The 26066-nt window shown below is 39.9% G+C and overlaps 1 protein-coding gene across 1 annotated transcript; it reads right to left on the bottom strand.

The window, feature by feature from the left end:
• Positions 1–15106: 15106 nt before the first annotated feature.
• BTG1 (BTG anti-proliferation factor 1) lies at positions 15107–17872 on the bottom strand. The gene is made up of 2 exons (XM_019545249.1): positions 17538–17872; positions 15107–15984 (listed from the first exon to the last, which is right to left on the bottom strand). Exons 1-2 carry the CDS (start codon positions 17683–17685, stop codon positions 15620–15622), a joined length of 513 nt encoding a protein of 170 aa, XP_019400794.1. The 5' UTR covers positions 17686–17872; the 3' UTR covers positions 15107–15619.
• Positions 17873–26066: the final 8194 nt, after the last annotated feature.

Here is a 26066-nt window from a genome sequence, read left to right as displayed (position 1 = left end):
CTATGTCACTTTAACCTGATTTCTTTGAAAGAGAGAGAGAAATACCTGAAAGCTACTGTACTTGTGTCTGAAGAGACAACCCCCCCAAACAAACACATGACAGCTTATAGGTTAAAAGTTTGTATAAATTTAAAAAAATCTCTCCACACATCATAAACCAGATGTATTATTTTGATAGGGATTAATTCAAAATAATCTCATAAGGGCAAAAAAGCACATGTTTATCTTATTACATGCGATAGACACACACATACAAAGTACCAGACAGCTGTAAACAAACAGAATAAGGCATCACTACAATGAAGGAACAAATTTGCATAAGTACTCAGAGCCCCTATAAAGTCTTACGTGCTGTTTGCTCAGGAGTCAACCAAACCTTTAGGTATCACAGTCAGTGATTAAGAAAAAAATAAATAATGCCAGATCTTCTGTGAAATGAATGAATGAAAGAAAGACAGAGAGGCAGATGAAAGGCTCATGGTTTGTGTCATTTAAATACACAGGCCATAGTGTTAAACAAAGAAAGCTTCTTATAAGTTTAGTGCCATTATTCCGACAGCAAAATGAGGAATTCAGAAAGCTGTGGGATAACACTTAATCAAGGTGTGCATCTAAGATTTATGACCCAACACCTTGAGTCTGTGTCCACTTCCTATGTTTCCCCATATCAGCTGTTGGCTTTGTAACAATGGGTCATTTCCAGGTAAAGCACTACCATTTTCAAAGTGATTGAAAGAGGACCAATATCACCGTTTTGCTTTAGGTCCTATTTATGGGGCGGGGGGGAGGAGGGGAATCTCTCTTCTCCTTCTACTTAATGGTAGTTTTGAACTCGTGCATGAAGAAAGACAACAAAACAGAAACAAATGGTTGAAAATTTTGACTCTTAGATTTTACCGATTACTAAAACACTATTTTGCAGCATACATAAAATAAGTCTGATAACAGAACATAGGCCTCCAAGGAGTAGTGCTCTGTGAAATGTACCACATTGCCTCCTTCAACTACAGAACAGATGTTTAGCTGGCATTGCTTTATAACAGTGGTTTTCAACTTTTTTTGGTCAGCATACCTGCAGTGGCCAGTGCAGAAGTGGGGAGTCCCTCAGCAGCCAATTGATTAGCGGGAGGGGGAGGTCCCCTGTGGCAGCAAAACTGGAAATGTCAGTGGCGTGTGGCAGCAAAACCAAAAGTGCCGCAAATGGCGCAGTGATGGTGGCCCCACCCCCCGCTTCTCTGTGCCACTGCCAGGTACCCCCTGGGGCCTCCCTGCATAACCCCGGTTGACAACCCCTGCTTTATAAAAGTAGAGGTGGTCGGGAATGCTTCAATTTAAAATAAATAAATAAATAAATAAAAATTGATTATTTCACTGAGAAAAAATAATAATACCGAAACTTCTTTGTAGGAACATAGTAGTTTTGACAAATTAGAAGAATGATTTCTCAGGTCCAGGATATAAATGAACGATAGAGAGAGAGATCAGCTTGACAGCTATGGAACTCACTTGGAATGTGAAATGCTTAACTTCAAATCCCTGATCAAATGACTGTTATTATATATACAAAACTAAAGATTGCCAATGGGAAAAATTGAAAGGAAAGCATCCCAGAATAGCTAAATAACTAGGCAGTTAGGGCACTCACCTGAGTGTAGGAAAATGCGAGAGAGGGAACTTGAACCTGAGTTTCTTTCCTCCCAGGTATGTTTCTTAACCACCAACTTATTCTGGTGTTTTCCCATTCTCAGGAAAACCTCAGAAAGTTCTCTCTCACTCCCATGTAGAACTGGAATTTTTGACTTGATGTTTCAAATATTTTTCTCTCCAAATGTTATCGTCTTGACTTACCTGTTCTATAGGCATGTGAGCCTAAATGTTGGGGGGCAGAGGGCAAAAGGGAATGTCTCTAAGACCCCTTTTCCAATAGAATTTATCATGTTTAAAGAGGATAGTGATGCATTAGTTGGACATTAGCACTGTATTTTCAATATCATTTTGCAGCACACATCTAAATAGTGCACACACATACAACAAAACTTTAAAAAGCACACAAGAAAAAATGCAGAGTAGAAATACTTATTAGTCACTCAAAATAGGTTGTATAAGAGCAAGCGTGTTAATCTCCATCTCTACAAAAAAAACAAACCCAAAACTCCCTATGCATCTCTGAGTTCACCATGTTGAATTGCCAGTGAATTCTTCTGAGTTCCCCTATTTGTATGCACTGCTGTTTCTAATAAATTATTGTTGCATTCTTTTTAATCTTAGAAACAATTATACATTGATAATAACTGTAACCACAAGCATACTATAATTTAATAGAGCAAGGAAGAATAGCAGTACCATTCTCGAGATACCTCTATACAACTACACTTTATTTACCACTGTACAAGAGGTTGTGGCATTAAATTAACCTAGCATCTTTCTATATTTAGTAGAAAATGAGTTTTGTCTTTATGATATATCATAAAGATTCTTACAGGAATACTGACCAACGCTGTTTTAAACGGGTATTTTTCAGGGTATAAAAACATGGTTGGAAACATTTCCACTTTACTGATTATTACAAACTTAAGGATAAATATATCCCCATCTATGCCTTCTCTTATCTAAGGAGGGAATAATAGATCCATTTATTTTCCTAGACTTTATTGAAAAATTTACTCACAAGCTGCATAGTACACGTAAAAGGAAGACCAGGAATAAGAATTCACAGTCACAATAAGGAACATAAAATAATCCAGGATACAACTCTGAACATCCCACTAGTGTTCAAAATGTGGGATGAAAGTGAAAACAAAAATTGAAAATACCGAAAAGCCGTGAGATTGTGTTTGTTGATTCATAAAATTTAAAACCAGACTGGACTATTAAATATATCATTCTGATCACCTATATAAATCACAGGACATTAAATTCCACCTAGTACCTGAATGCAGTAACTTCCCATTGCCTAACACACATTTGGAAAAGCATCTTGTCTTGATTTGCAGACATTAAGAAATGGAGAGTCCACTACTTCTCTTAAAATGTAAACAATAACATTTGAAATGAATCTTTTAATTATGTTAAATGCTTGCACCCAGATGGCAGTATTATTGCAGTACAGAGATTGCACTGCAATACATTATCATCTTCTGTGCACTTACTGCATTATATGCTGGTTCTAGTGAATTACAGCACTCAACATTTCATTTTGCACTTCCAGTGACACAAGCAGCACAGGATGTACTATATACAAGCTAAAAAGAAGATGAACTAAGCCAAGGAAAAGAGCAATGGTGCCCCTAATAAAATATTTAGATGAGAAACAATATAGATCACTTCCTGATATTTAAGTGTGAAGATGAACTCACAGCATGACCTTTCACCACTGGGTAGATAAACAGCAATGGGAGGTCTATATATAATACACAAACAGAATGGTATGATAGATTTCACTGCACCACCTAAGTAGGACACTTCTAATAAGCTATCTGTTGCCTTCCCCTCGTTTCTGTGGGTCTGCCTACCCTCTGACACAATGCATCAGCTTTTTTCAGTTTTAAGATAAGCTTCTTTCAGATGCCAATTTATCATGTACAAACTTATTGGCATAGCCACAGTAGAAACAAACAAAACATGTTGGAAAAGTGTCAAGATAAGTAAGGGTAGGCCCTCATTTTCTCTGTCAGCGTAGACACTTATTATACTGTTTCACAAATGAAATTCCAATGCTGCAGCTGCTTTTGCAGTGCCAATGTTTTTCAGAGCCCTATGGTATAAGAAAAGTATGTTTTTCTTGTATATATGAGAATAAGTTAAAATAAAAAGATAATGAATTTAATACATAATGTAGGGGAGAAAGAATTTAAACACCCCCGATCCCGCTGTCTTATATATCCTGTTATTTTGTGTTGGCTACTTTTACTAATAGATCTTGACATGCTTTACAAAAGGTAGATAGACATACATTTTTCTAAGAGACAGGAAAATTAAGATCACACAGCAAGTTGGTAGCAGAACTGGAACCAGAGCCAATTCTCTAGACTACCACCATAGTTTGCCTGTTGGCCTACAGAGCCATCTCTGAGAATTTCAGTACACTTAAAAAGGCAGGCCTGCTCTAGAAAGTAACTATATAAAAATGACAACTACTCACTTGTCAAGATAACTTCTTATGCATATTTAGTAAGTTTTATCCCAGCACCACAAGTTTTCAATGCTTTTTACTCTTCTAGGACTACTGAGCCAACTGAAACAGAGATCAATTCCAGCTGATACATTATCCACAGGATCACTTACTAAATGTCAGTCAGCTACACCTGTGCAAAGCCTACTGCAGGTTTTAACAGGTGTGACAGGGCCTATTTTGGCCTAAAGAATTGTTACCGCTAATTATGACTATGTATGAGGGAGAGAGTCCAGCTTGATTCTCCATACCTAGACTGTATTCATATATATGGCAGTTAAAATATAGAACAAGAAACACCCATTTCTGTTTTCTTTTATTGGAATCTGGACTTCTACATTTTCAGTCACTTTTCAGAGACCAACTGCACTTTAAAATATGTAATTTTATGCTTAATGAGCTAAATCGTGCTGACTGTAATCACACACAATTCAATTACTGCCAATACAAAGCGAATTCACTGCCTTCATATGAGTCCCTGCAGATTAACTCCAGGCAGCAGAACCTGGTCCGTTAATGCTTATGGTTGCTTGTATTTACCTTGGGCTGACTATTGAAAACCTGAAGAACACTCAAGTACATTATTGGAAGAAATACAAACTGGGTTGTGGTAAAGAAATGAGTGTCTGTGAGTTTACAAAATAGATTAAAAATTCCAACTCTGGGAACCACAGACTATGGTAATACTACTCTTTGTATCATTTACCTTTCATTTTGCCCTTCATAACTTCCATGTCAGTTGACCCGAACAGGTATCATTCTGTTGCATTCATTTGGGTACCAAATGGCAAGAATCAATTCAAGGCTTGATGTTTTTATTGGTAGTCCATATAAAGCTTTTCAGTTGTTTCCTGACCTCTTCCTGATAGCTTTGATGACATCCAACAGTCAGATGCATTTCTCAACAATATCACAGAAATTGTCACAGAATATTGATTGTTATAAATAACAATAAACAAACCTTTTTTTTTAGTTTTCTTGAAGAGTCAGTTAACAGAAATTACCACCCAAAACCCAGTTGCTTCTCTCCAAAGGCGTTTATCACTGTATCTTCCTTAGAGGACCATAGGAAGAACAAAATACACACTGTGTAGACCAGTTACAATCTCAATCATCTGTGGAGAAAGCTCTGCTTACCCTATAGCATCCACAGAAACAACCAGACGTTTCCTACAGTACTTCCTAGTCCCTTGCCGCTGCTCTAAGCATGGCTAACCCTGGAAGCAATTTGGTAGTGATTATTGCCCCTACTTTATCTCCTGTATTTTAACTAGTTGCTTGAAGAGCATGATGAGCAGATGAAGCTGTTGCTCAACTAGGACTTGTCTACAGGATGAATCAACTACCAGCAAGAAGATAAAGCACAAAAATTATAGCATAACTATATTCCCATATAGAAGCTCTCACTCAGGAGGAAAAGTGGCTTTAATCTTAAAAGTTTAATCTTCCTTGGAGGAGGCCATGATGTATATCTTATTCTAAGGATTAAACTTCAGCAAACCAAGACCACTTTGCTCCCAAAACAAAGCATCCACATAAATTATTAATATGCTTTAACTTATGTGCATTTAACTTGTCTTAACTTTCTTGAGTGTCCCTACATAGATATGCACTTAGTCTGTCCCCCAGCTTCTACTGCTCCAAAGTGCAGACTCCCATTAAACATATTTTACACAAAGAGGCCTCTGCAAATTCCCGGGGAGAGAGAAGCAGGCAGAGCTGCAGTGCCTCCCTTCTGCTCTTTTAAGGACTTTAAAAGTAATATTACCAAAGAACAACTTTAATTGACACACACACACACACACACACACACACACACACACAAGACCATGAGCAATAAATGTCTGAAGTTTCTCAGACCATTTAGACTACTAAAATCTTCCACTTTATAACATTTACTTCAGTAGTTATACAGAATACTGTGCTGTTAACTGGCCTGAAAGGTTTTAAAAATTTAACACGCTGCTGGAGCTGCACATTATTGAAACAGCAAATTTACTGCAGTGAATTGCCCAGAATAATTTCTACAGATGAGATGGAAGTTGTTTTGTTGAAATCATTAGCTGCAAGACCGGGTGAAGTTTTATATCAAATCTCCCAGATGGAACTGGTGCCTTTTAAGTGACTGTATCTCATCTTTTATTCTATATATTGACCACGTGCCATCTGCATCCACACTGTCTGAACCTACATCTGGAAAGCAGGCTATTAACTCAAGGACTTAATGCCAACAGATCAAGGCTGGGATTTATCTGGGACATGTGTGATATATAGTAACAGTGGATGTATCAAACCCGTGCCAAAAGGATTCAAGATGAGCTTAATCACTGAACTATGCATGTGAAACTGATTTTGTACAAACTATCACTGATGTGGTATTTAACAAGTATGCATCTTAAAAACCAGAAACAAAACTCCATATTCCTGTGTGTATTTTGGAGCAGAAATGTGCCATTTGAATGAACTTGCTCAATTAAAATATCAAATTTGCCAAGCTCGCTAAAGCAGGAGCCTGAAGCAATGTGGGTTAGGGAAATGGCAAATTTCAAACCAATGAGAGGGGGAGGGGGCTAAAATTAAGAGCTTATTTATTTCATAAATTCTAAAGCTTATCTGTTTTTCAGTATGTCCAGAAGTACAGCACAAAGCAGAAGATCATAATCTACAGAATGATAAGACTATGGCACCCGTTTGAGGGTGTGTACATGGTCCAACACTATCCCACAAACAAGAAGACTGCCATTCATTAGTGAGCCCTATGTTACTCAATTCTTTCCCACTAGCTCACTGTAAGAATTGCTTGTCTAGCTTCAACGCACCTCCCAATTCACAGTGGTCAACTTCACTTTTGTCATGATACCTGGCATTTTCCTTAAAACTTCCACTCTTTTAGCCACATGTATAGATGAGAATTTCAGCTTCTGTTCAAAAGGAAATGCCCAAATGAAAAATTTCTAGCTCACATAGTTCAAGAGCAAAGCTGGAGACGTGATAACCCTAAAGGCTTAAAAGCCAGGAATAGGCTGACCATACGGAAATCTGGGACATCTGGAAAATCTGGGACGCTGCCCTGCGTCTCCCCACCCCCTGCTATCTCACAAGTCAGCTGGGGCAGGTCTGCATGCCAGATGGGTAACAGTGCCTGCCTGCTCACCTACAAGGTGCTCTGCACTGCTCCAACTCCCAGCCATACTGTGCCCTGCATCCTGCACCCCAGCATTTCTGGAGGATGCCCATTATAATTCCCAACAGCTGGTTGGGACCAGCCTCTGAAATCCAGAACTGTCCCAGCTAAATATGGGCTACATGGTCACACTACCCAGAAGGCAAGCGGAGATCCTAAAATATATGATTTTTTTAAAGCAAATCACATGATGTGTTATGGAATGACTCATATTTGCTTTGAATACACAAGAGTTAACAATACAGGAGCCATTATGTTCAGAGTGAGATCATGATGCAAGAGTATGCAATACTCATTCATTTCAGCACACTCAATAGTTCCAGGGTTCAGGGGAAAAAAGAAGTTTTTCCTCAGGCAGTGGTAAAGATTTTAGGATTTACAACAGTGTCTCTTGATATAGGAAATACCCCCTTTGCAGGGGATTTTGGATAAACCAAATCCCAAAAGTACATAAGCACCTGTTATGTATTCACAAGAAGAGTTCTGTAGATTTCAAAAAGGCCTCTTCACATGAATAAAATTAAGGACATCCAAGTCTTCTCATGATTGGGGCTGAAGATTTTAAGAATATGTTCCAATGAAAGTCGGAAACAAATCTGTCTTCCCTCTTCGGCTCCATAAACAGATGATGAATGGTTGTTTATGGAAACTGAAATAGATATTCATGAGGGACCAAAAGATCACCAGGCCATTTGTGCTGAAATGCTAATCTCAGCATAGCACAGATCTGATATTTAAGAAAATTTGGAAGACCCTATCTATTCATGATGAAGCACTCTTTGGGTTTTTTTCTCTTTACTGGTTATCCGCGATAAACAAATTTTACCAATATCAATTTGGAATTTATCTAAATTCTTTTTTTTTTTTTTTTGCATATATGTTTGTCTTTCAGCCACTCAAATGTATTTGTTGCAACTGCTGCTTTGAGCATGGAATAAAAAATACTGGCCTTCAGGATGTGCTAGTCACCTCTCACAACATTGCTCTTGCTCAGGGATTAACTACCTGAATTTTTAAGATGGCCACATATACCTTGGGTACAAGCCCTCATGCACATACCTTTACTATTTTTCTTTTTAGTCTTGGAAAGACAAAGTCGCTCAACTAAATGCTCTCAGACAGAAAATAAAATGCTTCAAATACCGTCAAAGTTTATACTATTGCTCTAGTCAGAATGGAGGTCAGGAATCCATAGTGTTAAAAGCATTCTATCTGAAATCTCTGGGTTTATCTTGTGAATTATGCCCATGCACCCAACGGTGCTAACATTGCATGCCACTCTATGGTGCCCCAAGAGGATTTCAAGGCACCCTCATTGAGAATCACTGCATTAAACCTTGGCTTCAGATTTTGCATTCACATTTATATTATCATGACTCGCAACTATTGATGCTGCCATTTCTACCACCAGATCTTTCCCCTGTACATTGAAGCCTGGGTACATACTGGCTTTTGACTGATAGCCCACTAGGGAATGTATACACTGGAAATGAGAGAGGAGGGAAGGAGCTATATTTGGGGTTCAAAGAAAAATTGTATACTCATGCAATTTCAGTTTTAACTTCAAAGGATAAAAATTGTTAGTACACCTTTAAACTTTAACAGACCCACCTTCACAAGTCTGACTTTAAGTTATCCTATTGGAGAGGTTCACTTCTGGAAAAATGATGACTGAAATGTACATAATTATATCTGAACTTTAACAGAGATTAGTACCTGTAGTACAACCATTCAATGAATGATGCTAACCTTAACTCAAGCTGACATTTTACTGATATTTCAGACAAGACTGCAAGCTGGAAAATTGGGAGGAATTTCCTGTCTCTCTGGTCATTGGAATGAATAGAAAATACAAGCTTCATGATTGTTAAGACAGAGTAAGTTTTATTTTTAATTTAAAATTTGTACCCCAATGTTAAACAGATTACACACACTCACACACTTTAGTTGTCTCAGGTGGTACAGATGCACTCTCCTCCAAAAGCAAATTTGTTAGATTTGTGTTGGAAAAGAATCTGCTTAGTAGCCAAACTAGCAAACTGGCTCTATCATATAATTCACTTATAGAAAGTTCAAAGGAGAAAATAGGAATTATTTACTTCAATGTTATTGTTAATGTAATGTAAAAAGATATGAACAACGTGTGGAGATGAGGGGTTAAGCTATGCTGTCCCACTTAGCTTTTACATTAATATTGGCTTAGCTCCAAAGGCTACAGAAATCATGACATCATTAGGAACTTTAAGATCATCAATTCAGAAGAGGAAATATAGTCATGATATAATCATAAAATATTTTATAGCATTGTTTGATACATGGATGGAATGCTTTCTCCATCACAACACATTTATGATCACTAAAATTAGGGGAGGGAAGGCTGAAGGGGAAAATGGGCAGAGAACACGCAGAGCATCCTGAACTTTTTCTTCTTTAACTTTAAAAATTATACACCACAAAGCAGCAATAAAGGAGTCTTAGAATTCTTTAAGTACAATACTTGTGAGCACCTGAAGTTACTACTATTAGAAATATATTTCTTTCAAAAAAATCACTTAAATACCCCATTTTACCCCAGATTTTTTTGCAGCTTAGTTTACTGCATCTGCCTTGGAATCTAGTGGCAGCTGCCACTTGCTATATTATTTGCCATTATGTTAAATTTCCCTGCCACCCTTGAAACTACTGTGAATGAAATGTTTTCTATACAGCTCATTTAAATCAAACACTACATCACATGGGTTTCTAGCATACCAGAAAGGAAGTGCCAAAACCCAGTAAGTATCACATGCTAGCAACCAAAAAACAAAAAAACAAAAACAAAAAAACCCCCATCAAGACACCCTGAAAAAGGTCAGGAATAAGGGTCAAAGTAGCTAATCACTAGAACTTCCAGATGGAATCACTTTTCTTAGTACCCAAAAATATTCCCCACGAAATCTACAGCTTGACCCACATATATGGTAGATTTACCATAGGAGCGTAAGACTGAAAGGGGCCTCCCTGGGTTATCCTTACTGTCCTTCCTCTAATGCTGTTGTAAAGCAGCTCTCACTGGATGCAACTTGAAAAATACCTACTGGAGAATTAGGTCTTGATTATTTCTTTTTGCTGGAACTGTAGTGCTACCCCAGGCATTAGAATTCCAATTCCAGTCTCATAAACCAGAGGGTCCAGGATTAGGAGTAATGCCAGGGTAGGCATCTGCTGTTACAAGCGCAGTAGTGGGACTTGTATGCAAGCTTCAGTAGAGTAGTGGCTCAGAGGAAGCAATGCCCTTGCAAAAGCAAACATCAGTTATTAGAACACACAGCAAGAAAGGAAAGGATTACAGAAAAAGTGACATAGGTTCATGCTTTAGTCCTATGTGCTCAGATTACTACCAGTATGAAAATTTCATTGTGAGGAAATGTTGATGAGTTACAATATTTCAGCTCTATCCACTTACATAAGTCAGCCATTTTACTATTGACCTACTTTATATCAGCAACACATAAATGTGCTACAGCACGGTTCTCCAACTACAGCCAAAAGAAATTGTGAAACTATACATTAAGGGTGCAGTGTCAAAGCAACTGATGTTAATTAGTCCCTTTAATCCCACTGTTGATGAAATTAAAGTATCACTGCTAACTATTAATACAGCATTTACTATCTAAATCTGACTGGCTTTACCAACCTTCGAAAGCCACTGAATTAACATCCTGCTCCACACGGTTCACTTTATGCCACATTGGAATGTAAATGTAAAACACGTGTAAAAAATAACTTCTGCTATTACCCCAAGAATATGTGTAAGTATACATTCCTTTTTTGCCCCTCTGTTTAGCTGCTCAATCGATACATCTTCCACTCCTTGACTGAACTTCCAAGATGTTTTTAGTTTAAATGGCAGCTTCTGCTAATGCAGGCAAATGCATTAAATCATGGCACTTACTAGAGAAAGCTATGAGAAAAGAGTCAGTGTACTGTAGATTTAGGAATGTTCAGAAGAAAACGGTAATGTGGATGTGCAAGACTGGAAGCAACAACCCTGTTTTACTGCACAGAACAGCTTTAGAGAGAATACCATTCATTTAGATTTTAAGACCATTCATACTCCAAACTACATATAAAAAAAAAGGCAAGTTCTTATTTCAGATCTGCTCTGTGTAGGTGTGCTCAGTTTGGTAACCAAAATGTTTACTAATGTCAGCAACAAAAAAAATTCAACCTAGAACGGCTAACTCTTTTCTTTCCGGTTTGCATATCAGCAGAAGGGTTTGAGTTCTCACGGCAGTGACTCTCAGCAGTTTTCCTACATCCAAGTTGCTCTCTCAAATTACACTTGTACTCTGTTCAGCTGATAGTGATAGGAATACATGGGTTTAAGAGTAATATTTACTCCAGTGCTACTGAGGAGGTGAACAGCCAGACAAAACAGTTTGACTTTCAGGTCCCAGGAGGAAGTGTGCAGTTCTTATTAGCTCCAACACCATGCATCTTTCTTGTTAATTGAGCCAATCTGATGGTAAGTGTGGAACCAAATGCAATTTGTACAGTCAGCTGGGGGGGGGGGGAAATCCATGAAAGAACTAGCACTGTGGAAAAAACCTGCTTTGGGAGACCAGCTCAGCAGCAGAATATGGGTAACTGGGGAGAGAGGTGAAGGTCTTTTTAGGTACTTTGTTTTTAAGTGCACGACTAGAGATTGGCAGGATGGTGAGGAGGCAAGTGCTAGTGTGAAACCGATAAAAAGGCAACTCAGTTGTGTGGAATCCTATACGACAGGAGGAAGAACAAACCAGAACCATTTGTTCTCCTGGAGCAAGACACAAAAAGTACTTTAATCCCAATATTGTAAGTTACTGTTGGGTAAATTTTCAGTTTAACTACTAAAAAGTTAAGTTTAAACTCTGAGCTACAGTGAATGGAGAAATTTTATGGGATCCCCAGTTAGAATACCCACAAAACAAGTGTTATTATTCAGTACTCAGCATGAGGCCCATGAACTTAGGTGACCAGTTGATATAAGCAGAACGTGGGTATGTCTCATGCTTATTAATCATGTTCCTACAACTTAAGCCTTGGTTTCAAAAATATACAATGTTGAAGTTTTAAATTGATATTTGTCCTAGCAGTGCCAAAACAGGGTCCTTGCAATAAAGGTTCTCACAAGCTTAATCCACACCTTCATAAACAGAATTCTCTATGCCCTGCCACCACTATATACCGAATATCTACAGAAACAGAAGAGCTTTATTTGTACTGGGACAGATTTAAAAATTCCAGTTCAAAGAATGCCAGCCACTGGCAACAGATGGCATCAAAAACTAATTACAGCTACAGTTAAAAAACAAAAAACAAAACCCTAGTCTATGTAAAGTATGAAGGCACCTTACCTTAAAAGGATTAAAATGTTAGCTATTTGAGGCAGTATTTTTCCCTAGCTCAGTGTCAATGTCCAACACAGCTGGAATCAATTGCCTGTTTACAAAGCTGTGCCCAGCTCAAGACAAAGACAGTATCGGTAGCTGATGTTTTCATCATCTGCATGTTAATGTCTGAAGCAAAACTACTTGGCTACTTCTCCTGGTGCTATTCATATTTACTACCTGAAAAACAAGACTGTACAAGCACCAGTAGATGAAAACAGCTTTTTTTTTTAAAACACCTCCTGTGCAAAGAGTTTACTTTAACAGGAAACCACTCAATGCTTTGCTTGTTTTAGTCAGACATACTGTACCTGGCCAACAGCTAAATGTAGCAAGTTTGCTTTTGTATTTCTATTGCTTTATATTTCACTTTTGTTTTCAGGTGCAAAATTATATAATTTTCACTTGGTGAGATGATTCAACTATAAGAGTATGAAACAGCAAAGACTTAATGCAGCAATATTTTGAAGACCTTCAGTTCTGCTGCTGTCACACTTTTTAAATCAGAAACCTCCCAAAATTTCCACTTCTTTACTAGTAGCTGGTATAATTTACAACTGAAGCTCAACCAAAATAAACCCCAGTGCTGTCACAGAATACCTTGGATGTGCTGACAGTACATCCAAGGAGAACTTTAAGTGGAGGTAAAATTTTGTACCAAGTTAATTTTATCATGTTCTGTACACATACTTGGTAAAACAACTTTCAAGAGAAAGAGTAGAAGGGAAGTTGGCAGGGGAAAAAAGCCACAGCAACAGTTCAGACCAATGCTGTGGTCACCCATCAACTAAAGCAATACAAAACAAGGCCTAGATTTGGGCTACAACACACTTAAAGAAGTTACCAAAATAGATAGGGATTAAGACTGAACCAGCAAGAGAACTAAAACTCTAGAAAATTCAGTGAAACCTGCTATGGTATAGTAAGTCTGATTAGTGCACTAGGTAAAGAAGATTAAGTAGTAAGAGTAATGATTCTGCCATGTTTTTAAAAATCAGCATTACAGCTTTAATATGCTGTTACTGCAAGCAAATTAAAGGCATTTCATTTCATACTAATGAAACAAGAGGATGCATTACATCATGAACCAGAAAAACCTTAACTCTTATTCCAGTACTTTTTCATATGCCAGTAAGGTGGTAAGAATTTATTTTCAACTGCAGCTAACCCATGTACAGTATAGTGTAGTGCTTAATGGAAACACGTTTACTCACAATCCATTTGTTTGGGATACAAACTTCAGAATATGTTCTTATCAGCTTAGTTGCTGCCAAAATTTGGGAGGGAGAAGGGAGAAGGGGGGTCAGGGGGGAGAAAAAAAAAAAATACATGTCACATACCTTTTGCTGAATCCTATCTTAATGGGCTTTTAAAAAGTCAAGTCTTGCATCTGAAGAAGAGAGGCAACCAACCTTCCTGCAGTGGTTAACCTGCTCTTAAGGCTATAGGACACTTGTCCCATCAATTGCCAATTAGCAGGAAATCCATCAGGAAAGAAGTGAGAACTTTTCAAGAAGTTGGTAGGACTTGGACCCTTTAGTTTGCTATATCTTCACTTGATCAGGAATCCATGTAAATTTTAATCCTCTGGATTTAGTCATGCCATCTCTGGTAGATGTTATTTCTGCACATTTGCATAATATCCTGCAATTATTGGCCCAGGAGTTATTTCCAGACTGACTGATTTTAAAAAGTTATTACATGACATGTTAAAATACTGTTTCCCTAGACTTCGAGCATTAATACAAACGTCATCTTCATTAATCCACATCTGTATTATTTCCTAACATCAGCGTGCCATTCGATTTTTCTTATCCTTCTAGTACCCATTTATACATAGACTGTGAGACAAATAATTAACTGCTCCTATGCAATCACGACAAGAGATTAATTAAAATGCCAAGATAGGAAACAATTTATTATAGAGAGAAGAAAAATTTCTCATCCAAAATATAGAAATCTGTACAACTTTGCCACAATCAATATACATGAACTGTACAAATTTACACCAGTTCATAATTTACCAAATAAAAGATGACTAACAAAGTTCACAAAATAGATGGTGGTTTGTGGAAAAGACTTTTACCCAATTAAGTACAAGGAAATTACAAACCAGACCTCCACTTTCTAAAAATAAAAAGTTTACTCAAGTCTTAGAAAACTACAAGCTAGCAAATGTACAGATAGCTGGCTGGTGCTAACACCACAGTTCAGACAGTGTCTTTGTAAGGTCTTTTTAAAGCCTGTTGCCATGGCAAATTCTGGTCACTTGCTACTTTCAAGGCCAAAAAAAAAAAAAAAAAAAAAAAAAAAATATATATATAGTTCTGACCATTTTTCCCAGGTCATGCTTACTAGTTTGTCTTATGTAAATTTATACATAGTGTAAGCACTAGGTAAAAGTCTACAATAAAATTTCCAGTACTGTCCTGTGTATAACAAGCCTTGTTACTGAGCTGCCAAAAATGGTAACAATCTATAAATGTAATAGTGCAAATTTACTCTGCAAGACCTACTGCAGAGAATCACTTGATAAATACAGATTTGGGTTGAAAGGACTGGTATAGAAATTGAAATGGATATCTGGGAGAAGCTGAACCTTCCTAAGCCTTCTTCACTCCCTAGCAAATGATGATCATTTTGACTCAACTCACAGGCTATTAAATCACTGAAAGGTACTGTCCAAACTATGGCACTGTCACTTTAAAGTTTACCACTCTCTACTGTGTGCCAGATCTTCACAGCTGTGACATGGTTTAAATTCCATAATCCATCCCCAGAGGTGCCCCACCTAAAGTAAAAACCAAATTTATCCATCCATTTTAAAAAGATGATCCATCCATAGATTATATCTTAACCCGATACAGTCATCATATTGTAGCTTTTGGAAGGGCTTGTTCTACCCAAGAGAAGTTCCTCCTTGCAGCTTATTCTGCTGTCTACCATTTGCATGTTGGTGTTATTTTGACTGCTTCCTGCTGGGGCTGCTTCATACAGCACACAGATTGAGCCATCCTCTCCAATACGGTAGGAGACTTCGTATGGGTCAACCCATAGGGTGAGTTCACTTGGAAGAAGCTGGAACAGTTCCTGACTGCTCAGTCCAATCCGTTGAGCTGCCTGTCCAATGAGAGGATCCATCTTGTGGTTGATCCGGATACATCGGTAACCTGATCCCTTGCATGGTTTTTCGGGGAACCAGTGATGTTTATAGTGTTCTACAGAAGAAGAGAGATTATGCTGCTTAGCACTTTCATTTAAAAAAAAAAAAAAAATATGTACTGTGACAAGTGGGGGTGGGAGGGGGATTTTGGTTTCTTTGTTTCTTAAAGCAATTTCCCACTTAATGGTTTGCAAAAATCACATTTCCGGACCCTTAAACTGACTAAAATGTGCCACAAATGTCTAAAATCCTCATGAACTGCAGACCTAGAAGACCCAGTGGAAGCTAAGAACTTTAAATCTTTTTGGAGAAAAATACCATGGAAGACAACATAACATTCACGGAGAAAAATATTCATTTCCAGCCACCATCTAGTTAACAGTTACCCATCACACATCAGAAAGCAAGTCAAAATGCTAGTGTTTGTTGCACTAAGCATTAAACAAAGCTAGTTACATATGAAGTAGTAAGCTCAGGGTCTTCAGAGACCCTATATTTATTACTGTTCCTTCAAAGGAGAAAGGAAGGATTTAAAATGCTTCAGGATGATTTTTCCCCTCTTTACAAAGGGCTGTTAAAGTTTAACCAAGGGAACAAATGGCTGCTACTTATGGATTTCCAATCAAAACTAAACATGTTTTGCTTAATGCCTTACGTCATCCCTCTCTCCCTCACTGGCCATTCTGCCACCGGTCACTATGTTACAGGCAAGAGCTTTACTTACCTCATTAGCGCCACAGGCGCAAGGCAGTTTGAGGCGCAAGATAACTAACCCACATGAGCAAGCACTTCAGACTCAGCCCTTGGCTCAGGGGCAGGGACAGGGATTTCCTGTGTGCGTGTGTGTGGCCAGCAGGCAGCACAAAGACTCACAGCCCCTACTGAAGCCTTCCAACCGTACCACGGCAGGACTGGACTTCTAGCAGCCTTTTGTGGCAAAGTCAGCCAGTGTGGAGGCAACAGGATGCTGTTATTCAGCCTTCAACTACCTAAAAGGGGGGGGGGGTCAAAGGGGACAGAGCTGGGCTGTTCCCAGTGGTGGGAAATGACAAGACCAGGAGCAACCGTCTCAAGTTGCAACAAGGGAAGTTTAAGTTAGATATTAAGGGGGGAAGCCTCTCAGGAGGAGGGTAATAGAGCCAGAGAGGCTGTGAACTCTCCATCCTGGGGGTTTTAAGACATGGCTAAACAAAGCCCCAGTTAGGATGATCCAGTTGCGAATAGCCCTGCTGTGAGCAGGGGGCTGCACTGGAGACCTCCTGAGCCCCCTTCCACCCTAGGATTGCAGAGCAGGCTACAGGCACAGTCCCCAGCGCCCGACACAGCCAGGCCGAGCAGCGCCCCCTCATATCGGGGCAGGTCCCCCCCCTCGCAGGGGCGGCCCCGCCAGCGCCCAGCAGGGCCCTCCGAGCCCGGGCAGCTCGTGTCCCCCTGCCAGGGACAAAGGGGCAGGGGAGGAGGAGCAGAGGGCCCAGCCCCGTGCCCCACTGGTGCTGAAGAGGGAAGGGCTTGATGCGGAGCCTCGCCGAGTACGGACGTACCCCCCAGCCCCAGCGGCTCGCGGAGGGGCCGGGTGCCGGGCGCCTGGCGCCCCGCGCCGCCCCTCACCTGCCAGCAGCTCCTGCAGGCTCTGGTTGAAGGTCTGCAGCTGCCGCTCGTTCATCAGCCCCTTGGTCCGCAGGAACTTGGAGATGAAGCCCACGGCCGCGGCGATCTCGCGGATCATGCTGGCCCGGGTATACAGCGCGGGATGCATGGGGGCGGCAGCCAGCCGGCCGGCTCGCTCTAGGGGGCGGCGGCGCCCGGCTCACGGCCCGGGGGCTGCAGGAGCCGCCGCCGCCTCCTCCTCCGCCCCCGCCGCCGCCGCTTCTTCCTCCCGCTCCGGCTGCAGCGCTGCGGCGGCGGCCCCGACAACACCGCGCGCATCTCCCGCGGAGAGGAGCTGCCCCCCGCGCGCCGCCTTTTATAGACCTGCCCTGCCGGAAGTGGCGTCAGGGGGCCGAGCCGCCGGGGCAGTCAATCTCACGATCGCACCATTGTGACGTCAGGGAGGAAGGAGGCGGGGAGGCTGGGCAGGGGTGACGTAATCTGGTTGTAAACAAATAGAGCCTGGGATCTGAGCGGGGCTGCAGCGCCCTGCGGGCTGCGCCGGCGGCGGCGGCAGCGGCGGGGGCGGGGAGTGCGCACCGGCCTCATAAACAAGAGGGAGAGCAGAGTCGTGCGCGCGCGCACCGAGTCGGGATGCGGAAGGATGCGGCCCGGGGGGTTGGTTTTTAAATGAAAAGCTTAGATGTCTGTCCGGAGAGGAAGAGCAGTGCACACAGGCAGATCCGCGCTCCCCCCCAAGTCCATGTGTACTGATGTTTTGGATGTAACTTGGATGTACCTACTCCATGCCAAGGCAGGATTGGTGTTCAAGGGTGCAAGTCTGTAAAGAGCCCAACCAAAAACGGATATATACATCTCTCCCACTCTAGGCACACACACAAATATATGTGTGTGTGTACATGTACATGTACATGCATGGACAGTATAGAGATGAGACCCAAGCAGAGAGCCAGTGCCTAGCCATATGTATCTACAGAGAGAGAAATAGAGCCCAACCAGAAATATATAGAGCTATAGACCTCTCTCCACATACACGCACATACATAAATATATTTGTGTGTGTGTACATGTACATGCATAAACAGTATAGAGACAAGACCCAGGCAGAGAGCCAGCCATATGTGTCTACACAGAGAGAAATACCAGCTAGAGAGAGAGAAACATGTTTGAACATGCAGGACACATTCACTGTTCAAGTGCAGAAATACCTTTGTACATGTGGAGATTACATAAGCAGAGCCCTTCCCTGTCCACCGTGCTATAATCCTATAGAGATCTATGGAATCTATATGATGTGTGTGTACATTTCTCTCTCCGAATGCATACATTATATCAAGGGAAATATAAACACAGCCCACATGGATTCAGTATAGCTACACAGGACTCTTTGTGTATAGAGTGAAGGGGGGTGGGAGAAACTACTTACACATGCATACCACTAATAGGTGGAGTATAGTTTCAATACATGAACACAGAGGAAGGGAGAGAAAAAAAAGTGTGTGGAGGGGGTCTGCTTACACACACAACTGGTAATAGATGGAGTATAGATTCAGTACATGAACAGAGAGGGAGGGAGGGAGAGTGTGAGAGGTCTGTTTACATATATAAACTGGTAATGTATGGAGCATTGTTTCAATATATGTACACAGAGAGAGAGGTTCTTTATACATACATACCAGTAATACATGGAGTATAGATTGAGTAGATGGACACAGAGGGAGGGAAAGAGGAAGAGATTGCTAGAGGGGGCTGTCTACTTACACATACATTATATATGGAGTACAGATTCAGTACGTGAACACAGAAGCTGGGAGAAAGAGACAGAGAGAGGTCTGCTTACATATACATACTGGTACTATATGAAGTATAGATTCAATAAATGAACAGAGAGAGAGAGAAAGAGTGAGAGGTCTCCTTATACATACTGGTAAAATATGGAGTATAGATTCAGCACATGAACAGAGATGTGTGTATTAATGGTGAACAAAGGAGTGCCTACTCAGGGAATATAAACACATGTTTGGAACAAACTTTGTTTATGAGTTATGTGTCTCAATGTTTTGATATTTAATGTCATAGTTCACTACTGGTACATAAAAATAGTGTCATTTAAATAGGATGTTAGACTGCAAACAGTCCTAGATATTCTTTCTAGGATAAGACGCATGTTATGCAAGCTATATTATTATCCTAAACTTAGTAGTTAATTTGTCTACAGATAATATGGCATTGTACTCTTTGTGTGTGTGTTGATATATTGCATTTACAAGCAAGTTATGGCTGTATTGGGGTGGGGGAGGGGTCAGTGTTAATTTGTTCCTGTTCTGTTTTTAAGCATAAGACCAGAGTTACGGAGAATATGGGTGGTAAAGATAACAAGGGTTTGAAAAAGGAACTGATCAGTGGTACTGTTCCAGTTTCTGTTGGGCTATTCATAGAATACATTGTGTAGCAACAGTCATAAACTAATTTTTGGTGTGTATGTGTTTTTGAAATCCCCAGATTTTTAACTAATTGTACAAAAATTCTATATTTATTTACTATGAACTACTGAGGTGATATCACCTATGAAGAGCTGCAGTGATCTCATCATTTAAAGTTCTTTAAATGTGAATCACTGGCCCTTGTCTAGGTTTGGGTTAGAGTTAGGCTTGGTAGACCTAGCTTGCTGTGTCTATGCCCACAGTACTTGCTTGCTACACTACTGTTGCTCTGAGCTCCTTACAAGTCCAGGAACTTCTGGGAATGTGCAATTCTTCTTCCTTTCTGTGATCCTTTTCCAGCTATCTTCTCTTCCTTTAACTAGAGGCATAACAGCGCAGCTCCACACCCTGGGCAGCAACCGTAGATGACGCATCAGTGTTGACAGTGTGGGGCACAATTTCATGCTGCTGCTCCCAGGCACTGGCTCTGACCAGGCTGCAGCCCCGTACCCTGCCATCAGCACAGAAATCACACTGCAGCCACCCCCAACCTCGCAGCTGCTGGGCCCTGGCCCTAGCCAGGCTGGAGTCCCGTGCCCCACCACTGGTGCAGAAATTTGGAGGGAAATGCGCCCCCTCCACACACCACCTATGACAGCAGCAGTGCATGGTGGTTGCACTGCCAATGGTGGTGGCACAGCCAGCTACCAATTGTGATGCATGCCATTTTTGCACACCTTCTCCTGAAAGGTGGCAACCAGGGCTGCTACCCTGGTCATCTTCTCCTCACACCCAGTTACACTGCTGCCCTTGGCAGTCCTCAGATGTAAAGACTTTAGCATAGTCAGGGGTGCAAGGTAGTGACTATTAGCTCTGATGGTACTGTTCCACATGCCAAGGCAGTGGTGATCATTGCTGAGTTAGAAGGATGTCTCGGTTTGCAGCAGTTCACTAGGCCACACCTTGGGTGAGGAAGATAAAAATAAATATTAAACAACCTCCATGAGTACAGTTCATCCTACACACTAAATGAGGCAGGAGTCCTTCAGAAAAATCATGCATGATCATATGATTACAGACTATCAGTATGCATAAGCATAATACAGTTGAAATAAGATTCCACATGCAACCCTAATTCTAATGTTTTTTAACTGGTGAGTTCTTGACGTTGTCCCCTTCAAAACATTCTTTTAACACTGTTTTTCCGGGAACTGTGGGACTCTCTGTTAGTCTGAAGAGTACCTAGCACATTATGGATTCTGCCCTAATAGAAACAAATAATAATACAGTAAAATGGATGCTTTTATCTTACCATATTACGTACATTTTAAAACACCCACAATAAAGCTAAACAAACCTTTCTTACTGATGAAGACTGGTGATTGATGAAGTCTAATGGTAGCTGAGAAAGATTTGCAAACTCAGAATAGGTAAACCAAAATTACTTTTATTCTTTTTAACTGTTATGGTCTTAGAGTCTCCAGACTAATCCATACTTCTTTTTTATGTATAAATAAAAATGGAATATGTGCTGTATATATTAACTTTAAGCTTTTTTGAAAATAATTCCTACCGGAATAAGAAAATACAAAAAAAATGGTGTAGTAGTACAGTTTTTATGCAGTCCCTTGTTAAAATCTTTCAGAGTGGTGAGCAATTACATCTGCACTCCTTGTATTAATCTACTCTTCTTCAAGGCTGTGATTTTTATGGTATTTGGCATTGACCTGATAAACAAACAGGAGCTGAAAAATCAGTGGCGATTGTTACTGAAAAATTTTGTTTATGCCTTAGATTGGTGAAGGGGTGCTGTCTCCTCTATGCCTATTCCGAGAGATGCTGTATGCTATATGCAAAAAATATTGCATGGTAGCAATCTGCTTTTGTTATAGAGGAAGACATTTTTAATGTAGGTTAACATTATAAAATGCCACATTAGTGTTGTTCTTTATCAAGCATTTTTAAGCCGATGGCAAGGTTGTTCCTTTTTTTCCCCCTTGTGTATGGAAAAGCTTGTTTGGTGTGATGTGGAAGATATGCACTGATATGTTGCTTCTCTTTACTTCTTGTTCTGTGGTGAACAGCATGTAATACACCTCTGCAGCGAGGCAGAATTGAGTGCTCTTCAGTTTTGCTTTGGGCCTTTCTCTTCATCTAGACACTATTGTGTTAATCCATGTCTGTTTATACTGGAATAACTGTTGATTGCTCCTCTCCCTACCCAGCCTGCACCCCAAAGAGCCTTGTTTATGAAAACATTAAGTAGCCTGGTGTTAATCAGGCAAAAGAAAAGAAACTGAATGCTTACCAGACTGAAGATAAAACAAGTTTCTATATTAGCATGTCATTAGCACCAGATCTTGCAAACCCTTGCTCACAGGAGCAGTCCTGTTAAAACTGATGGGATAACATGCATGAGTATGGGGTTGCAGGATCAGTCCTCATAATGAAACACACATCATTTCATTAACAGAAAGGGTATGATGGCTGAAAAATCCCAAAGGCTACAAGTAAGAAACTATTTAAACCATTACAGACCCCAGAAAACTAATTTCGGTACAACCAGCTCAGGAAATCATAGGACGACAAATTCTGCCACTCTTATTTCACACAGGCCAGTACTTGCTCCATGAATAATCACACTGATTTCCAAGGGACTGTCCCTGGGGGAGGTACTACTTAGGCTGAGTAAAGAATGGTAGAATCTGACCCAAAAGGATTAATCTGAAGGGTTCTGTGTTCTTTCTTTGTTTTCCGAATCCATTAGAGAATGATGGGATAGCATGCATGTGTGGCAGCTAAAAGCCGATTTAAAAAAAAGGCACTAGTAATTTGTTTTTGTTAGGAAGATATCTAATTCCAGTATAAAATAGCAGGTGGCTGAAGCAAATGTGGTACTTGGTTTCAATAATGCAAACATCATTTTGATCTAACAACAAATGGAGAGATTAGAAAGTACAGTATGAACTGATTATTTTAAGGCTTTGTCATAGATAATAGAGGCTCACTTGCAAATAGCTGTACATAACCATTATCATTTTTATTGCTCTTTCAACATGACTTGTTTTTCAGCTGCACACACTAACAAATAAAACCGGGAAGAACAAATACAGATAAGACAAGCTATCAAAAATTGTAATTCTGCATGGTAATGTAAAGCTATTATCAAGATATTTTTAAAGCCACATCTTCTATTATTTCAGTGCTTATTTAACCAGCTGTTGTTGCACTCAGTGATTCAGCACTGTAATCCTAACTCCCAGACCTAAATCCTCAGCTGCTCTAGAGCTTCACTTGGTACAGTAGCTTTGTGCTTCCTTGATTCCCAGAGTTGCCAAAGGTCTTACTGGCAAGTGCCCACTTAGAACAAATTGTCTAAGATATCCCAATTTATAGTTGCCTTGTAGAGGACTGCATCTGTTGGGCATTGCCAGAGCTGCGTATCCAGACATGTCTCTTCATGACCAGGGATCTGGGTTTTCTGGTTCCCAAGGGAAAATGAGGGAGAAAAAATCCCATGGATTTTCCCTTTTACCCAAGAAAAAAAGCAGATTTTTCACTTTAACAGAGAAATATGCAGATTTTTCTCTTTTGCAAAGAGCTCTCTGCAGACTGGCAGAGTTCCAGCCTGTAAGGGACTGGGGGGCAGGCATTAGTTCATGATTTGACTCTTATAAATATCAGTTGTGATTCTTTATTTTTTTCTTTTTGGAAAAGCCATAAATTCATAGACTTTAAGGCCAAAAGGAAACATTATGACAATTTAGTATCCCATACAATATAGGCCATAAAATGTGCCCACTAATTTCTGCATCAAGTCCATAACTTCTCTGAGCAAAGCTTTTAGCAAGGTATTCTAACTATAATAGTTGGTTACATAAATGAGAGGTCTTACAAGTTTCTTGTATTTGCTAGCATTTGAGTTTTAGCATCCAGCAATCCTTTAGAAAGTAAGTCTCATTTATAGTCTAACTATAACCCTTATAGTTAGAATACCTCATTCCTGCCCATTGTAAATAAGACTAGACAATTTCTGAAAGTCCTTGGAATCTACGAAAGATTTTCCTTGCATATATACATTGTCTAATGTTTTGCATCTTGAGCAAATAGTTTTTTGCTTCTGGATTTGGAGAACATGGCCTGATTTTCAAAAAAAAACCCACCTCTGTGCCTGACTTTTGTAAAAACACTAGCCTTTTAAAGCTATTAAAAACTAACAACAAAAGAATCACTAGTCACTTGGAATTTTAGGCCCATGTCTACCTAGGCCTGCAATTGGCCAAACATCATGCAGACTCCTTGCTTATTAAGACAAGAAAACACATTGAGACCACTACTCCCATTTGCGGATAGCACCTGCACATCTGTTTCCCACAGCCACACCAGTCAGGTGTCACGGCATGCAAGGGGCTGAAGTACAAATGATGTGGGAGGACAGGGTATGTGTTCATAAATAGAGCCCTTATGAACAACCTGGGCAAGTCACCAAGGGTGGCTTAATTGGAGAGGAGCATTTTTAGTGGTGATTAGTAGTCATCAGCTTCTGATTGGTCAGCATTGTAAGCTATGTGAATGGGGGTGAAAAACATGGCAAAATGTAATTTAGCCAAAAATGCTGAAATACTTGGAGCCAGTCCTGTCCGTAAGCATATCACCTTTCTGCCAACTGCCAGTCCTAGAGGCAGTGAGCTATTCCTACATATTTTCCCCCTGCTGAATAAATGTTTTTTCTTTATTGTCTTCTGATAAGTATAAATCCTAGAGATTAATGGCATGGATACACTTGACAAAAAAAAATGGTGGTTGTCTCCTATTTCTACCATTCTCTGTATGACGTTTTCCACAGTTTATTCTCTTTCATCTTTTATTGCATATTGAGCAACCTGTCTATCAGTTCATAGCTAATGGTTTAAAATAACAGATAACTTCATCAGTTTCAAGCAGAAATTTAGAATACAAATTCTCAATTCAGAATTAAATTTTAATAGCATTAGCCATTTAAAATAGATTTGGCAGCTTAGAGGAATATTAAATTGAGAAGGTATATTCCCTTGCTCTGGCTACTCTCTTTCTAGTAAAAGAAGTAGTTGTTCTAACCAACATTTTGCAGTATCTTATGGATTTTTTTTGGAATACGCACCTGCATTTTTGTTCAGATATTGGAAAATGCTTATGTGAAAATGCAGTCATTTTTCCTTTGAACTGTTTGGTTTTTTATTATGAAGTACCAGTAATTAATTTAATACTAGAGTCCCTTTGCAAGCAAAATGCCTGCTGAAATTGTGGAAGTTTCAAATATGGATTGACTGCACAATCAGAAATATGAAGTGATGTCACTACTTCCCTAGGGTCCAGTTTTGCAAGCACTTACTAAAGTGCCAATCATCTCAGATTTTCTGAGCCGTACCAAAGTCAGGGCTATGTGTCCCCATGTCCCCAAGAACAAAAATCAGAGATCTGAGCATCCTGATCAGAGCCGGTCTCCAGAGATCATGCCCTTCCTTTGGCCCTGAAAATAACTAGCTGCTGTCACTTTCAGGGTTGTTATTACCCACCAGTTTCTGGGTTGCTAATAGCAGTATGTGAAGTGTCCAGGACTGAGACTCAGATTTTACTCCCTGAAAATTGTTTACTTTAACATTTGCTCATGTGAGTAGTCCCACTGCCTTTTATGGGACTATTACTTTAATTAAGAGTTTGCATGATTATGGCCTCTCTGCATAAAATCCATGATTTGGCATATTGTAGTTCACACTTATGTACTTTTGCTTCATTCTCTGAGCCAGTGCCATAAACACAGATTCCTGCTTTGTTTCATAAAACTTATGTGAAAAGAAAAAGAATCAGGTATCAAAAAGTACCTGCTTTTTATGGCAGTATCTGAATGTGAATATCTACAGGCTTGATAACAGGAGAAAGAAGAGTCTAAATATAACATTATTTTATTTTAATTTCATCAAGAATGAGGAGAAGGGATCCTCCTTCTGGTTTTGCAGAATGTTGGAAAAATCCCAATATAATACCAAAAACAGGACTGTTAATAATTTATGCATGTATAAACCTGGGCTGTTAGTGTGCCTTTAAATTAATCAGACAACTCAAACAT

The sequence above is a fragment of the Crocodylus porosus genome, unplaced genomic scaffold (assembly GCF_001723895.1).
Source record: "Crocodylus porosus isolate Cpor-Errol unplaced genomic scaffold, CroPor_comp1, whole genome shotgun sequence".
NCBI lineage: Eukaryota > Metazoa > Chordata > Crocodylia > Crocodylidae > Crocodylus > Crocodylus porosus.
The sequence above is the reverse complement of the archived record's forward strand: the minus strand, read 5'-3'. Positions and strand labels throughout refer to the sequence as shown.

Excerpts from the sequence above, each read along its gene's own strand:
- BTG1 (XM_019545249.1), bottom strand. The coding sequence starts at position 17,685 with ATGCATCCCGCGCTGTATACCCGGGCCAGCATGATCCGCGAGATCGCC. Across the intron at positions 15,985-17,537 it reads CCTGCAGGAGCTGCTGGCAG|AACACTATAAACATCACTGG; the intron begins GTGAGGGGCGGC and ends CTTCTTCTGTAG.